Source organism: Triticum aestivum, chromosome 7B (assembly GCF_018294505.1).
Source record: "Triticum aestivum cultivar Chinese Spring chromosome 7B, IWGSC CS RefSeq v2.1, whole genome shotgun sequence".
Taxonomy (NCBI): Eukaryota; Viridiplantae; Streptophyta; class Magnoliopsida; order Poales; family Poaceae; genus Triticum; species Triticum aestivum.
The window spans coordinates 483264635-483281839 of NC_057813.1; the positions used below are offsets into that span (position 1 = coordinate 483264635).

General features: G+C 45.6%; 1 protein-coding gene across 1 annotated transcript; it reads left to right on the forward strand.

Annotated features, from left to right (window-relative positions):
• The first annotated feature begins 859 nt into the window (after positions 1-859).
• On the forward strand, positions 860-2560 carry LOC123162323 (crocetin glucosyltransferase, chloroplastic-like). Its single transcript, XM_044580121.1, has one exon. It carries the CDS (start codon positions 947-949, stop codon positions 2375-2377), a length of 1431 nt encoding a protein of 476 aa, XP_044436056.1. The 5' UTR covers positions 860-946; the 3' UTR covers positions 2378-2560.
• The last annotated feature ends 14645 nt before the right edge of the window (positions 2561-17205 follow it).

Consider the following 17205-nt stretch of genomic DNA (forward strand, 5'->3'; position numbering starts at 1 on the left):
ACAACAGAAGAGGAAGCAGCAGTAGAAGAAGAGGAAGACGAAGAGGAACATCAGCAAAACCAGAGGTAAGAGGAAGAGGAAGAGGAGGGATGATGGGCTTTCCCCATTCAGCCATTTGGCTCTTAATAATGTGTATTTCCATTTGATAGTATGTAGGACGAACCGTAATTTATTCCGTAGCTAGGAGTGAAACTGTTAAGATCATGTGTGGTAAAGTCACGACTAGTGAGAAGTGGTGATAACATCTAATGCAGGTTGCAACCAAACAACGTGTGCTATGTGGGTCTAATGCTATGCGGCCAACCAAACAACGGGTCAAAATTAGTTCCCTTATTATGCAGCTAACTTATTTGTGGTCAATCAAACAATATGCAGTTAGCTGGTGCTCTTTCTCTCCGCCGACCGCCAGGTGCTCCTCCTCTCCGCCGACAGCGTCCGAGTCCCAGTTGATCGGCGTCGTAACAAGAAGAGGGAGTTCTCAAAACAAAAACAGAGAACCAGAAGAGGGAGCACGTGCATTGATCGCTTTGTCCAGAAGACCGTTGATTTCTGTTTATATCGAGATCACAGAGCGATCAATATCACAGATCACAGATCTATAGATGGCAGCTAGGTCAATGGCAAATCACAGAGCGATCAATACAACGCTGCGCATTACTGGCATGTGCATGGCGTTCGCTTGACACATGCAGCGCTCCTCTCCCAGACCACATGGGTGCGCCGGCTGCACGCAGTTAGTTCCCGACAGCGTCATGGATGCACCAGCTTCCTCGCGTGGGCAACTTGGCATCGCGGGCCGCGTGAGAGCCATAAAACCCAAGGTCTCTCGCGCTATAGCCTATACCACTCAAATTGGAAAGCTTGCCTGCTGTCGCTGCAGATCGAGTGACGCTCCCTCGAGCTACGCGAAAGCCACGCGAGTCAGCCTCAGGAAAGGGGGACAAGCATGCCTCCGCAGCCGCACTTCCTCGTGCTCACGTACCCGCTCCAGGGACACATCGCGCCGGCGCTCCGCCTCGCCCGGCGCCTGCTCGCCGCTGCGCCTGGCGCGCTCGTCACGTTCTCCACCACCGTGACCGCGCACCGCCGCATGTTCCCGGCGGAGGCGGACGCGCCCGACGGCGGCGACGGCCGCCTCGAGTTCCTCCCGTTCTCGGACGGCTTCGACAACGGGTACGACAGGACCACCGACCCCGCGGCGTGCACCGACTACATTGCGTCCTTCCACGCCGCGGGCGCGCGCAGCGTCGGGGAGCTGGTGGACGCGCTCGCCGCGCGCGGCCGCCCCGTGACCCGCGTCGTCTACACGATGCTCCTCCCGTGGGCCGCTGACGTCGCGCGCGAGAAAGGCGTGCCGTCCGCGCTCTACTGGATCCAGCCGGCTGCCGTGTTGGCCGTCTACTACCATTTCTTCTACGGCCACGCCGGCGTCGTGACCGACAACCGCCACGACCCGTCGTTCATCGTGCGGCTCCCGGGCCTCCCTCCGCTGGCCGTGCAGGACCTCCCGTCCATCATCACGGAGTCCACCGACCCCTCCGAGTTCTACCACAGCATCTACACTACCATCCGCGACCTGTTCCACACGCTCGACAGGGAAACCCCCAGAGCAAACGTGCTCGTCAACACGTGCCAGGAACTCGAGGTGAGCGCGCTCGCCGCCATGGGAGCGTACAACGCGCTGCCGATTGGCCCAGTGCCCCCGTCCGGCGACGAGACCGGCCTCTTCAAGCAGGACGGCGCCAAGTACATGGAGTGGCTCGATACCAAGCCGGCCGATTCCGTGGTGTACGTCGCGTTCGGGAGCCGGGCGGGGATGGACAGGGAGCAGCTCGACGAGCTGCTCCTCGACCTCGAGCAGAGCGGGAGGCCTTACCTCTGCGTCGTCCGGAAGGACGTCAAGGCCGAGTTCGCCGATGGCGAGGCGACGCGGGAGCCCGAGACGAACGCGCGGCTCAGGAACGGCATGGTGGTGGAGTGGTGCGACCAGGTGCGGGTGCTCTCGCACGCGGCGGTGGGCTGCTTCGTGACGCATTGTGGATGGAACTCGGTGATGGAGAGCCTGGTGTGCGGCGTGCCGATGGTGTGCGTTCCCCATATGTCGGACCAGCGGATGAACGCGTGGCTCGTCGAGTGCGAGTGGCGCGTGGGAGCCCGCGCGGAGGTGCGCAGCGACGGCGTGTTGCGCTTGCGCGCGACCGGGGTAAGGCAGCGCGTAGAGGAGGTGATGCAGGAGGGTGAGGCCGGAGCGGGGGCTGCGCGGCGCGCGGCGTCGGAGTGGAAGCGGGTGGTCGCTGAGGCTCTCGGGAAAGGTGGCTCGTCGGATCGTAATCTGAGGGCATTCGTCGAGGCCGTCGATAGTGGTGTGTCCGTATGACACTGGCTTGTAGGAGCAGTATGTTTTATATGTTGGTTGGTTGGTGAAATAGCTCAGGTTATCACATGAGACTTTGTTTGAGCTTCATGATGAAATAAGGATGTGTTTGGTTTCACGTCAAGGGTCATCAAATGTTATGGTTCCATTTCACGAGGAGTGGATTTATTTCATTTTTCTGTTGGGTAGAAGATAAAAAAAGAAGAAGAAAAGATACATGCTTTTGACATATAGTACGCCATGCTCATCAGTCTTCATAACACAATACAGTCTCATACACACACACACCCCCAATGAACGTACACACGCACACCTATGAGCATCTCCGCGACACTGAGACTAGCCACAATGGAGAGTAACATACAGTAGTAACATACACATATCCCTAGACTATGTTACTACCTCAATAGTGGGTAGTAACATAAGTGTGGTAACATGCAAAGATTCATTTATTAGGTTATAGACTCATATTGCATTGGGACATGTGATGTTACAGTAACTAGCTAAGTTACTAGTACTACATCTCTCCTCATTAACTCACTGCCACATAAGCAAATTTGCTGAGTTGGACTCGATGTTACTACCGAAGTTACTCCCACTGTGGCTAGTCGTAGGCATACCATCTTGAGATTGATAAAGTCATCACAGATGCTCGTAGTCGACATGAATACATGGCATGTCTATCTTCCCACATTTGTGTAGCAATTTGTTGCCTAATGGTCAACTCTGGCCCTATAAACCTTGCTTGTTGCCTTTGTGCTCGAGTTGGTTGGTTGCTTCATGTCACATTCGGTATAATAAAATCACGAGCCCCTTGAGATAGTGCATAATTATGAAGGATGCAATGAGCTATGACAATGTATACTTGTAGCATCATCTAAATTTTTGAATCAACTCTTAAAGAGATTCAAAGTGTAACATCCCAATTTTTTAATTTTGATGTTATACATAGATCATTCATATGCATCCATGGTTTATTGCATTTTGTTGTTTTGTTTTAGTTGCATTTTGATCCAAGAGGCCTTAAGCAACTGAAGGACCAATCTGAGAGAGTTGGAGGTTTCACAAAAATCCAATTTTAGTTTATCAAAATTTGGTATTTGGATCAAATTGTTTTTAAAAAAATACCAAATATTTTAAAATAATAAGAGAAGGTAATATGACTTCTTCAAAATCAGTAGAAAAATATTGGAAATTGAATTTTAATTTTTTGAAGAGTTTATTTGATTTTATTTGCTAGCTTATTTATTTGTTAGCAGAGTAATTAGTACTATAATGTTTGTTTTTAGTTTAGGCATTTAAGCCCAGAAAAATATTCACGAGGTCACTAATAAGGCCATATAGCTACGTGAATTTTTCTGAAATTTTTAGGATTTATTTTATGTGTTTTAGTCTCTCAAAAAAAAATTTAAAAAATTTCTCCAGAACTGGGCCGGCCTAGCCGAGCCAGTCCAGCCGGCCCAAGCCGCGCCGCTGCCGTCTTCGAGCTCGGGACGGAGTCCCGAGCGTGCCCGACACCGCCGCCGCCCGTGTCCACCTCGACCACGTCCGCCGCCGCCCCCTCCCGCAAGCCACACTGCCCCTCCCCTACACCTATATATAGCGCCGCCCCCACCCCTTTTCCCTCGTCCCGAGCCACCGTAACCACCGCCGTCGTCGCTTGCTGCCGCGCCGCCGCTGTCGCTAGTCGGCCGCCGCCGTGGCACCGAGTCGCCGCACGCCGGGCCGCCGCCTCACGTTGACACCGGAGCCCCGCCGGAGCCGCTGCCGATCGCTGGAGTTTCGCCGCCGGTTCTCTCCGGAAAACTGGTAAACCCTAGATCGGTTTATTTTACGGTTTTTCCGGTTCGTTCGGTTTAGTTTTCGTTTTTTCGGTTAGTTCTATCTAGCGAATGTTCATTCGTTTAGATCTGTCAACGAATGTTTTCGTTCGTTAGTCTCTATTAGTGGACGTTCGTCCGATAGATTTTTCTTTTTAGTTAATTTTTCGGCCAGGGACCTATCCATGAATATTTTCCTCGCAGATTAGCCCCTGATCTTTAAACCTTAATAACTTTTAGCTCGTTTGTCCAACTTAGACGAAACCAATGCCTAAATCTTCAGAGCGATCTCATCTATCCAGTAAACCAACTTGAACATGATTTTGACAATTTAAAATTTGCGTCTAGTTCAGATTAATATTTGATCTTGTTTAGTTTGTATCTTGAGTTTCGTAGCTCCGTTTGAGTTGATTCTTTTTGCAAATCGTAGCTAATTACATGTACCTACTGTTAAGATCTAATCCACATAAATATAATGTTGTTATAATTTGTTTACTATTAGATTAGTTATTTGCTTGTTTTCGAGTTTTCTTTGGATCTTTTCTCAATTTCTCTTTACATCCTTTGCTTGATTGCTTATGTATGCTATTGTTTGTCTACGCTAGATTTTCCTGAGTGCGAAGCTTGTTACTACGAATCTCTAGAGTTTTCCGATCATCAGCAAGGCAAGTTACATTTTGATCATACTTTTCAATACCCGGTTTTTACTATGCATTAGTTTTGCCCCTCAAATATTTGCATGAGTAGGATTGGGAACATGTGGATTTGGTTGTAGTACTTGAGGTAGGAACCTATTACCTTTGATCACCCCTGGAATATACGTTATGCTCAATTATTGCATAGACATGCTCGTAGACGGGGATTGGATCGTGATGTACATGTAGGTTGTTAGAGATAATAATTTTGGACAACATTAAGGTGGCAACTTTAATACACACCTGGGTGGATTGGTTGCGGCACCTGGAGAAACTAGTGTTTGCCCTTGGGAATCCTGGAGTACCCGTGTGATTTTCCCTAGGTTCGCCACCCAGGCTCAAAGGGATCATATGATATTTCATGCCTAGAAACTTCCGTATGCAGCCACAAGCCATTATGGGCTCTGGCATAGTTGAGTAAGTTGTGTGAGCTCTTGAAGAGGTGGACTAGCAGATGTAGGGGAAAGTAGGTGTACCGGTCTACCCAAAGTTGAGAGTTAATGCTTCAGAAAGACTATGTCTCGATCTTCCGATCATGGATGTGGTCGAGTCTTGTGGGGAAAAGTGCGCAACCTCTGCAGAGTGTATAAACTAATCATGGTTAGCCGTGTCCCCGGTTATGGACATCTTGAGTATCTAGAGGTGGATATTATTGTTGATCTCATCACTCTTTAATTAATGAATTGGGTTTAATGGTGATACTAGTTTAATGTTGGGATTTGAGTTGGAGGAACCTTCTCAAATATTGGTATAATTTTGTAGTAAATAAAATTTATTCCTTTGTTGTAGGGAAAAACTAGCTTTATGAAAAATATTAAACTTAGAGCCTCCACTAGCCAAATATGCCTGTAGATATAGTTTCTTGCATTCATTTGCTCTAAAGTGTAACTCGGCCAACATATTTCATGTGCTGACCTACACGGCTGCAATGTCTCATGTTGCAGACTTTACCAACAAAGAATAAGGTGCGAATAGGTCATTGTCGTGCACTCGGCTATGTCGTTGGAGTTTATGGACTCATTTATCTTTGAAGCTTCCGCAATTATTTTGTTTAAATGGCCTTCAACTATATTATTTGTGTAATAGATACTCTTTATGATGACCTCGATGTAATAAGTGCGTGATTGAACTCTGTTATAATTCCTCGAGTACTGTGTGTGTCAGCATACCGATCCAGGGATGATACTTAAGCACAGAGACTTCAGTCATCATGGTCGCTACAAGATGGTATCAGAGCACACGCTGACTGTAGGACGCTACCACTAGGAAACGCCACATGATACTCTTTTCTGCTCATTTCTAATCCTACTCTATTTCTACTCTATAGATGGCGGACCCCAGGAACAAGTTCACTCAGCCGGATGACGACACTCCTTTCAGACGACACTTGAAGGAAGTCACGAAGTATTTGAACATCAGACTACCAAGCTTCACTGGAACCTTCACCGTAACTTTACCGGAAGAGGAGCACTGGAGATCAATGTTTGTGTACCTGGGGGGACATTTGCGCGAACAATGGAGCCCATTGATTTTACCATGGATGCACCAACTTGGAACTTGGGAAAGAGCATGGCAGCCCACATCACTTTTGGATGCATATGTGAGGTGTGCCACAAGGAGCTTGAAGACACTGTCTATCAGATATGTGGAAGCCGAGACGAGCAATGGGAGATGATTCGTACCAGGAAGGATGGATCCATTGCAGCATACATTCAGGAGATGGATCAACACATTCGTCGATATGAGAACCAGATGTGCACTATCATGAAGAAGAGCAAGAAGGTGATGAAGAGGAATATCGAGCTAGAAGAGGAACTCAAGTCGACACGCGATGGATATGAAGAAGAAATTGCTGTGCTACTGGAGAAGCATGAAGAACTGAAGAAGAAGCTAGGAATACTCGTGGTGAACTCAAAGCAAGAACCTGAAGTGGATATTCGATCGGAGGACCACATCATATTGGATGACATCGACACCGACAGTGATGCAGATGATGACAATGATGATGATTACAAAGACGAAGCTGGAGCTGACATTATGGAGTCTTCCACCGATCAAAACTTCTAGACGACCACCATGTTACTAGTAGTATTCTTCCAAGTAGTTAGATCGATTGATTTGTAATAGTAGTTAGATCGTTTGTGTGAATCTTGTTTGATATTGAGTGGTGTGAATTGATTGTATTTACCTCATATGCATATGGGTAGTGAGATCTCTCATAGACCTTATTCTATTCTGTTTTCTCACCCCCTCTAACCCATCAGATGCCTTCGAGATGTGACACCGGATTCATTTTCCCACCGGAGCTCACCCAGTTGATCCAGCAATAGAATGCCTTGATGCGGATGTTGGTCCAGAACCAGAACCAAGGCAACAATAACAACAACAACAACAACAACAACAACAACAACATCAACCCGCCGCCACCACCCCCTATTGACAACCTAGCCCATTTTCTAAGGTTGAATCCCTGGTGTTCTCTAGCAGCACCGAGTCGATTGTTGCAGATGATTGGCTCCGCAAGATTGGGAGAGAGATGACAACTGCTGGATGCACGGATGCGGAGAGAGTGCGCTTTGCCGCACATCAACTTGATGGACCCGCAGCCTCTTGGTGGGATAATTTCACCACCACTTACCCCATAGCTACAGTTACATGGGATCAGTTTCAGCAGGGTTTCCGCACCGCACATGTTTCAGCTAGAGCCATGAGTTTGAAGAAGCATGAGTTTCACAACTTACGCCAAGGGAGTCGTACAGTGGGGCAGTATGTGGATGAGTTCAGTAAGCTAGCACGCTATGCCTCTAATGATGTGGCCACAAATGCCGCAAAGCAGGAGAAGTTTCTTGAAGGACTCAATGATGAGCTGAGTATGCAGTTGATGGTGGCAACCTTCAATAACTACAAGGAGCTGGTAGACAGAGCTCTCATGATAGAAGGCAAGCAGCAGCAGATAGACAACCGCAAGAGGAAGAATGGACATGGGAGGTACACTTCTGGAGCTCAGCAGAAGCCTTGCTATTCCTCGTACTAGGGAGGACACACTTATAACCATGGAGGGCATAACCATGGAGGACATTCACACAATGGAGGAAGTTCACACAACCACAGTGGCCCTAAGATTGGTAATGGGAATGGAGGAAGCAACAGTCATAGCCGTTCCAACCCCGCGACACCTGCCAAGAATGATCTGAGTCACATTACTTGTTTCAAGTGCGAGAAGACCAGAAACTACGCCACTGAATGTTCTAAAGCAAAGAATGGAAATGGCAACGAAAGTTCTGGAAAGAAGCCCAACCCTTTCACCAGAGGTCAAGTGAACCACGTCAGTGTAGAGGAGATTGAGGAGCAGCCGGACGCAGTTGTTGGTAAGTTTTTGATTAATGCATTTACAACCCTTGTTCTTTTTTATACTAGTGCATCTCATTCATTCATATCAAGGGGATTTGTGGACAAGTTTAAGTTGCCAACCGTAGCCCTTAAGTCACCTATGTTAGTGAGTTCCCAGGAGCAGAGTACATGGCTAGTAGGGGATGTTATCAGTTTCCAATAACCATAGTTAGACATGTTTTCCCCACCAACCTTATTGTCCTGGAGGCACAAGGATTGGACGTGATCCTAGGCATGGATGGGCTATCCAAGTTTGAGGGAAACATCGATTGCGCCAGTAAATCAATTCTTCTCACCACACTAGAAGGAAAAAGGATCAAGTGTGTGTCTAGGCATGCGTCGAGGAGGACTCAGGTGAATTCCCTATCGGGAGTTGTTCAGGAGGAAGTACCAGTGGTGAAGGATTATCTCGATATATTTCCGGAGGAGTTATCAGGCATGCCACCGGACCGAGACATAGTGTTTCTGATCGAGTTGTTGCCAGGCACCGGACCAATATCAAGAGACCGTATCGGATGACCGCAAATGATTTGGAGGAAATTAAGAAGCAAATTAAGGAGTTACTGGAGAAAGGTTATATTCGACCAAGCTCGTCTCCTAGGGGAGCCCCAGTGCTTCTAGTTGAGAAGAAGGATGGATCTTTGAGGATGGTTGTGGATTATCATGCGCTGAATGAGGTGATGATCAAGAAAAAATACCCACTGCCGATGATCAATGATTTGTTTGACTAGCTGCAGGGAGCTAAGCTTTTCTCCAAGATTGATCTTTGATCATGTTATCACCAGTTGAAGATCCGAGAGCAGGATATACCTAAGACAGGTTTTACCATGAGGTATGGGCTATATGAGTATACAATTATGTCATTTGGTTTGACTAATGCCCCTGCATATTTCATTAGTATGATGAACAAGGTGTTCATGGAGTTCTTGGACAAGTTTGTCGTGGTGTTCATTATTGACATATTGGTTTTCTCGAAGAATGAAGAAGAGCACAAGGAACATTTGCGCTTGGTTCTCGAGAAGCTGAGTGAACATCAGTTGTATGCCAAGTTCAGCAAATGTGAGTTTTGGTTGAAGGAAGTTGGATTTCTCGGACATGCTATATCAGGAGAAGGAATAGCAGTAGACCCTACCAAGGTTGCATCTGTCACTGAGTGGTTGGCACCCACCTCAGTTGGAGAGATCAGAAGTTTTCTTGGACTCGTAGGTTATTATCAGAGATTCATTGAGAATTTTTCCAAGATCGCGAAGCCCATGACGGAGTTATTAAAGAAAGACACCAAGTTTAAATGGACTAAAGATTGTGAGGCCAGTTTTCAGGGTTGAAGAAACATTTGGTTATAGCCCCAGTGCTGATTCTCCTAGACATACGTAAGGATTTCCAAGTATATTGCAACGCTTCACGTCAAGGACTTGGAGGTGTTCTTATGCAGGATGGAAGAGTTGTTTCATATGCCTCACGACAGCTTCGACCGCATGAGTTGAATTATGCTACGCGTGATTTGGAATTATCAGCCGTAGTGCATGCGCTCAAGACATGGAGACACTTTCTCATCGGTAACCATTGTGATGTTTACACGAATCATAAGAGTTTGAAGTACATCTTCACGCAGAAGGAGTTAAACCTCAGGCAAAGGAGATGGTTGGGGCTCATAAAGGATTATGACATGAGATTGCATTATCATCCAGGAAAGGCCAATGTCGTAGCAGATGTATTGAGCCGCAAGAGTTATGTTAACATGCTCAAAATTGGAGGATTACCTCAGGAGTTAGCCGATGACCTTTGAGAACTTTGCTTGGAGATAGTTCCAAGAGGTTATGTTGCGGCCCTGGAAATCCAGTCCACTTTGCTAGGAAAGATCCGAGAAGCCTAGAAGAAGGATGAGAAGATTGCAGAGATAAAGGAAAGGATGAGTAAAGGAAAGGCTAAAGGTTTTCGTGAGGATGAGCACGAAACTTTATGGTTTGAAGATCGTATCTATGTGCCTAATGACCCTGAGATCAGGAAGTTAATTCTTCAGGAGGCTCATGATTCGCCTTATTCGATCCACCCAGGAAACACTAAGATGTATTTGGATTTGAAGGGGAGGTTTTGGTGGACAGGAATGAAGAAGGATATTGCCGAGTATGTAGCAGTATGTGACGTATGTCAGAGAGTTAAGGCAGAGCATCGGAAACTAGCAGGGTTACTTCAGCCTTTGTCGATACCCGAATGGAAGTGGGATAAACTTGGCATGGATTTCATCATAGGATTACCCAGGACCCGTTCAGGCTATGATTCTATCTGGGTTGTAGTTGACCGCTTGACCAAGGTAGCCCATTTCATCCCCGTGAAGACAACATATACGAGTGCTAAGTTGGCAAAGATATACATGACCAGGATCATATGTCTGCACGGAGTTCCGAGGACCATCATATCAGATAGAGGAACACAATTTACTTCAAAGTTTTGGAATCAGTTGCATGAAACTTTGGGTACCAGGCTAGGGTTCAGTACAGCCTTTCACCCGCAGACAGATGGACAGACTGAAAGAGTCAATCAGATTCTGGAGGACATGTTGAGAGCTTGTGCGCTAGATTATGGATCTAGTTGGGATGATAACTTACCCTATGCAGAGTTCTCTTATAACAATAGTTATCAAGCCAGTTTGAAGATGGCCCCTTTCGAAGCTTTGTACGGAAGGAGGTGCAGGACACCATTATCGTGGGATGAGGTTGGAGATTGAGAGTTCTTTGGACTAGACTTAATCAAAGATTCTGAGGAGAAGGTTAAGTTGATTTGAGATAGACTCGGGATAGCCCAGTCTAGGCAGAAGAGTTATGCAGATACCAAACGCAAGGAGGTAGCCTATGAAGTCGGAGACAGAGCATATCTTCGTGTGTCCCCACTTCGAGGAGTTAAGCGTTTTGGAGTCAAAGGAAAGCTAGCACCACGATTTGTGGGACCATATAGAGTGTTGGAACGTATGGGAGAAGTTGCCTACAAGTTGGAATTACCCGAAGGTTTGTCAGGAGTTCATGATGTGTTTCACGTTTCCCAGTTGAAGAAGTGCCATGCAGAGATGGCTGACATTCCTCTGAGAGATACAATGCCACTAGAAGTGATTCAGTTGGATAGTGATCTGACCTATGAGGAGAAACCCATTAAGATTCTCGAGTTTTCAAGCCGAGTTACCCGCAGCAAAGTCATCAAGTTTTGCAGAGTTCAGTGGAGCCACCATACCGAGGAGGAAGCTACCTGGGAGCAAGAAGAAGACCTCCGCAAGGACCACCCACACCTTTTTGCTGACCAACCCGAATCTCGAGGGCGAGATTCATCTTAAGGGGGGTAGGTTTGTAACATCCCAATTTTTTAATGATTTATTGCATTTTGTTGTTTTGTTTTAGTTGCATTTGATCCAAGAGGCCTTAAGCAACTCAAGGACCAATCTGAGAGAGTCGGAGGTTTCACAAAATCCAATTTTGATTTATCAAAATTTGGTATTTGGATCAAATTGTTCTTCAAAATTCTTTTCCCAAATATTTTAAAATAATGAAAGAAGAAAATATGACTTCTTCAAAATCAGTAGAAAAATATTGGAAATTGAATTTTGAATTTTTGGAGAGTTTATTTGATTTTATTCGCTAGTTTATTTATTTGTTAGCGGAGTAATTAGTACTATAATGTTTGTTTTTAGTTTAAGCATTTAGGCCCAGAAAAATGTTCACGAGGTCACTAATAAGTCCATATAGCTACGTGAATTTTTATGGATTTTTAGGAGTTATTTTATATTTATGTTGTGTGTTTTAGTCTGTGGAAAAATTGTTTTTTTCAAAAAACTTCTCCCGAGCTGGGCCGGCCCAGCCGATCCAGCCCAGCCGGCCCAAGCCGTGCTGCCGCCGTCTTTAAGCCCGACACTACCGCCGCCCGTGCGCACCTCGTCTACGTCCACCGCCGCCCCCTCCCACAAGCCACCCCGCCCCTCCCCTACACCTATATATAGCGCCACCCACCCCCTTTTCTCTCGTCCCGAGCCACCACAACCACCGCTGCCGCCCGGAGTCTCCGCCGTCGCTTGCTGCCGCACCGTCGCTGCCGCTAGTTGCTCGCCGTCGCGCCGTCGAGTCGCCGCACGTCGCGTCGCCGCCTCCCATTGCCACCGTAGCCTCCGCCGATTGCCAGAGTTTCGCCGCCGGTTCTCGTCGGAAAACCGGTAAACCCTAGATCGGTTTATTTTACGGTTTCAGTTTTCGTTTTTTTCCGGTTAGATCTATCTAGCGAACGTTTGTTCATTTAGATCTGTCAATGAACGTTTTTGTTCGTTAGTCTCTGTTAGCGGATGTTCGTCCGATAGATTTTTCTTTTTAGTTTAACTTTTCAGCGAGGGACCTATCCGTGAATATTTTCTTTGCAGATTAGCCCCTGATCTTTAAACCTTAGTAACTTTTAGCTCCTTTGTCCAAATTAGACGAAACCAATGCCTAAATCTTCAGAGCGATCTCATCTATCCAGTAAACCAACTTGAACATGATTTTGACAATTTTAAATTTGAGTTTAGTTTAGATTAGTATTTGAACTTGTTTTGTTTGTATCTTGAGTTTCGTAGCTCTATTTGAGTTGATTCTTTTTGCAAATCGTAGTTAATCACATGTACCTACTGTTAAAATCTAATCCACATAAATACAATGTTGTTATAATTTGCTTACTGTTAGATTAGTTATTTTCTTGTTTTCAAGTTTTGTTTGGATCTTTTCTCGATTTCTCTTTGCATCGTTTTCTTGATTGCTTATGTATGCCATTGTTTGTCTATGCTAGATTTTCCGGAGTGCGAAGCTTGTTACTAGGAATCTCTAGAGTTTTTTGATTGTCAGCAAGGCAAGTTATACTTTGATCATACTTTGCAATACCCAGTTTTTACTATGCATTAGTTTTGCCCCTCAAATATTTGCATGAGTAGGATTGGGAACATGTGGATGTGGTTGTAGTACTTGAGGTAGGAACCTATTACCTTTGATCACCTCGGGGATATATGTTATGCTCAATTATTACTTAGCCATGCTCGTAGACGGGGATTGGATCGTGATGTACATGGAAGTTGTGAGAGATACTAATTTTGGACAACATTAAGGTGGCAACTTTAATACACATCTAGGTGGATTGGTTGGGGCACCTGGAGAAACCAGTGCTTGCCCATGGGAATCCCAGAGTACCCGTGTGATTTTCCCTTGGTTCGCTACCCAGGCTCAAAGGGGTTATATGATATTTCATGCCTAGAAACTTCCGTGTGCAACCACAAGACATTATGGGCTCTGGCATAGTTGAGTAAGTTATCTGAGCTCTTGAAGAGGTGGACTAGCAGATGTAGGGGAAAGTAGTTGTGCTAGTCTACCCAGAGTAGGGATAATGCTTCAAAAGGACTATGTCTCGATCTTCCGATCATGGATGCGGTCGAGTCTTGTGGGGAAAAGTGCGCAGCCTCTGCAGAGTGCATGAACTAATCATGGTTAGCCGTGCCCCGGTTATGGACATTTGAGTATCTAGAAGTGGATATTATTGTTGATCTCATCACTCTTTAATTAATGAATTGGGTTTAATGGTGATACTTGTTTAATGTTGGGATTTGAGTTGGAGGAACCTTCTCCAATATTGGTATAACTTTGTAGTAAATAAAATTTATTCCTTTGTTGTAGGGAAAAACTAGTTTTATGCAAAATATTAAACTTAGAGCCTCCACCAGCCAAATATGCATGTAGATATAGTTTCTTGCATTCATTTGCTCTACAGTGTAACTCTGCTAGCATATTCCATGTGTTGACCTACACGGCTGCAACGTCTCTTGTTGCAGACTTTACCAACAAAGAATAAGGTGTGAATAGGTCGTTGTCGTGCACTCAGCTATGCCGTTGGAGTTGATGGACTCATTTATGTTTGAAGCTTCCACAGTTATTTTATTTAGATGGCCTTCAACCATATTATTTGTGTAACAGATACTCTTTATGAGGACCTCGATGTAATAAGTATGTGATTGAATTCTGTTATAATTCCTCGAGTACTTTGTGTGTCAGCATACCGATCCAGGGATGACACTTAAGCACATAGACTTCAGTCCATTGGGATCATGGTCGCTACACAAAGGCTCGCGTTCCAGTTAACCATAGTGGTAGGTACACGGTGACAGTCAACCTAGCTAAAGGCACAACCCTATAAATGCTGGGGCCCATCACAATAGGGACTCAAGTCACAACATGTCGGTGTGGAGACTCGAGCTGGACATCACCATTAGTCAGATACATTGGCAGGTCAACATACGTGCCATTGAAGACATATGTTACTACATCACTAGTACATAATTGACCTTCCAATCCCACCTCAAAGCATGTGTTGCTAATACTCAGCATAACGACGGTGATTGTGGAAACCGCCTTCAATATGATGGATAACACATGCGGTTTTGTACTCAGAACCGCTTCCAATACTCTACTTGTCACAAGCGGTTTCGTATGAATAACCGCCTTCATTTTGTATGTCAGAGATGTAAATGTTTCCTTTTAGGTTCCTGCCCTTGTCAATGATAGTCAGATGAAACATTCTCATTTTCATATTTCTTAACCTGTCACGTGAAGGAAACTGGAAGTAAACACTGAAATAAACAAAGGCATACATCATTCATCTATACAAAGCTTTTCATGTCCTAATAGACATCCATATAAAAAGAATGTAGAGCCAACATACATTTACTCACTTCACATCCAATGTATCGAACATATACGAAAACCTAAAATGATTCGAGGGAAGAAAGTACTCTGACAAGCAACATCCCCAATAGTTTGATCTTTTGGGTTGAGTTGGGTACCGTCTTCATCTTCTCTTCAAATACTTTTGTACAATGCAGCTAAAACATAAAACAACTAAAAAGGAAAATATTTCATTTGGATATAATCAAATTTCATTATACATTGGATGTAGATAAATCGATAACATTTCCCTAGACATCCAATCTATGAACAAGCTAGAAGTCGTTCTATGTGAAGGACATGAAGAGAATGATGGGAGTGCTTTGTTTTTACATGTTTTCTGAGTTTTGTTAGGGTTTATTCCATGCTCGCAGCAGGGCGCGACTTCTGGAAGATGTAATAAGGTTCTCCCCGCCTAGCTCCCATCCTGAATATGCTTTTAGAGTCATCGAAGGGCGTGTGGAGGTGTATCTCTAACGGATCTCATGGGATCTAGCTGGCATTTTTCTTTGATAGATCTGTTTAGATCTGGTCTTCGTTCGCCCACATCTATGTGTTTGTAGGTAGGATCCTTCAGATCTGCACTGGTCCTATATGAGGCCTTATCATGATGAATTATTGACTGTCTACTACAACAAAATTTGCCCCACCTACAGAGAGAGGAGCGACAATGGCGGCGTGCCTTCGGCTCGCTATAGTTCTTGTAGTCGTCGCTAGGTGGTACATGGACCTAGGTGTAATTTTTTACTTCTCGTGTTCTTTATACTAGCTTGACCGTTGGGAAATGGATGAGAAGTTTTCTCGAAATAAAATCCAAGAATTACACTTAAAGTTTCCATTGAAAATAAATTGTGTCACCTGAAGATGTAGCAATTACGCTCATAGATATAATCCAAACTTTGATGTGTCTTCTTGAAGATCAAACAATTTACACTCTTTCCAGATGCGCCAATGGACAAGAATTGTTGTTCTCCACCCCTGAAGCATGTCCTTCAGAAACCCAAGGCCCAGTTCCCTAAAAAGAGAAACCCAAGCCCCATGCTGCACAACTTTGATAGAATGGTTCAGCTATAGAAGCTAAGGGGTGTGGACCGTAGACACCAACTCATTCACGTAGAGTGTTATCTCTTAGAGAGTGCCAGAACCCGGGTAAACCTGTGTCTCTGTTACCGTCGCACCAAGGCTACTAGCTCGGGACCCCCTACTCGAGATATGCTAGATTTGACTCCATCACCTAGGCATCGGTCCTCTCTATTACTGTTGGCTCGGCAACCTCGGCGGATGTCACGATACAGACCGCCTCCTCAGTGACGTAAGGTTTGGCTGTAAGGTTTGGCTTCCTCAGTTACGTTGTCGACTCCATGGATGGATGACTCTTGAGGGTTGGGATCTTTTTGGAGTGGGCATAGGACGCATTGGACAAGCTCTCTCTTGATTTAGTTGTGGTTTTGACCCCTCCATTGTCGCCTCCTAGGTCTGGGCCCGATGGTTACTCCATAGGCGAGAGGGTTGCAGAACTATATGTATTCTTCTCCCCTCGTGCTAGAGCCACTTCATTGATGCTCCTCGGACACCTCGACAGCACTCAGATGCCTCGATAGCATTCGGATGCCATATTAGCATTCGGATGCATATAACTGGAAGTCCACTCAGACACCTCGACAGCACTCGGACGCCTCCTCTCTAGTCGGCATGTCTACCAACACTTGGACTAAGGAGATGAAGGGACGATGTGGGAGCTATAACAGTCGGGGAATCCTAAGTCATTCTTTAAGTATAGTCATAGCAATCATTACCTGTAACTGCCGTATAGTTGTGACTATTTACACCTGTAACTATCGTTGTTATGAGCATTAAGTGCCTCGGCGACGTGGGAGGAATGGAGGTTACGGCGCACTCTATTTAAGCCGCACTCCTCCTCTTAGGCTGGGGTTAAGCAATCTCTGTAGTCATACCCCTAAAGAAAACAAGCCTTAGGGCACGAGATGCAGGGTTGTTACCTCCTGCGAGAAGGGCATGAACTCGTTAAACACCGAGTGTTACACCTGCGTTGTAGCTAGGCTCTACCCCTATCATGTACCCCTAGTTCTCATTGTCAGGATCCTCACCCCGACAGTTGGCGCCCACCATGGGGCTAGGCATCTAGCATTTTTACGGTGCAAGTGGATTTTCATCATCGTCATCATCATGTTAGTCGGCAGGGAGATCCGTTT

Excerpts from the sequence above, each read along its gene's own strand:
- LOC123162323 (XM_044580121.1), top strand. The coding sequence starts at position 947 with ATGCCTCCGCAGCCGCACTTCCTCGTGCTCACGTACCCGCTCCAGGGA.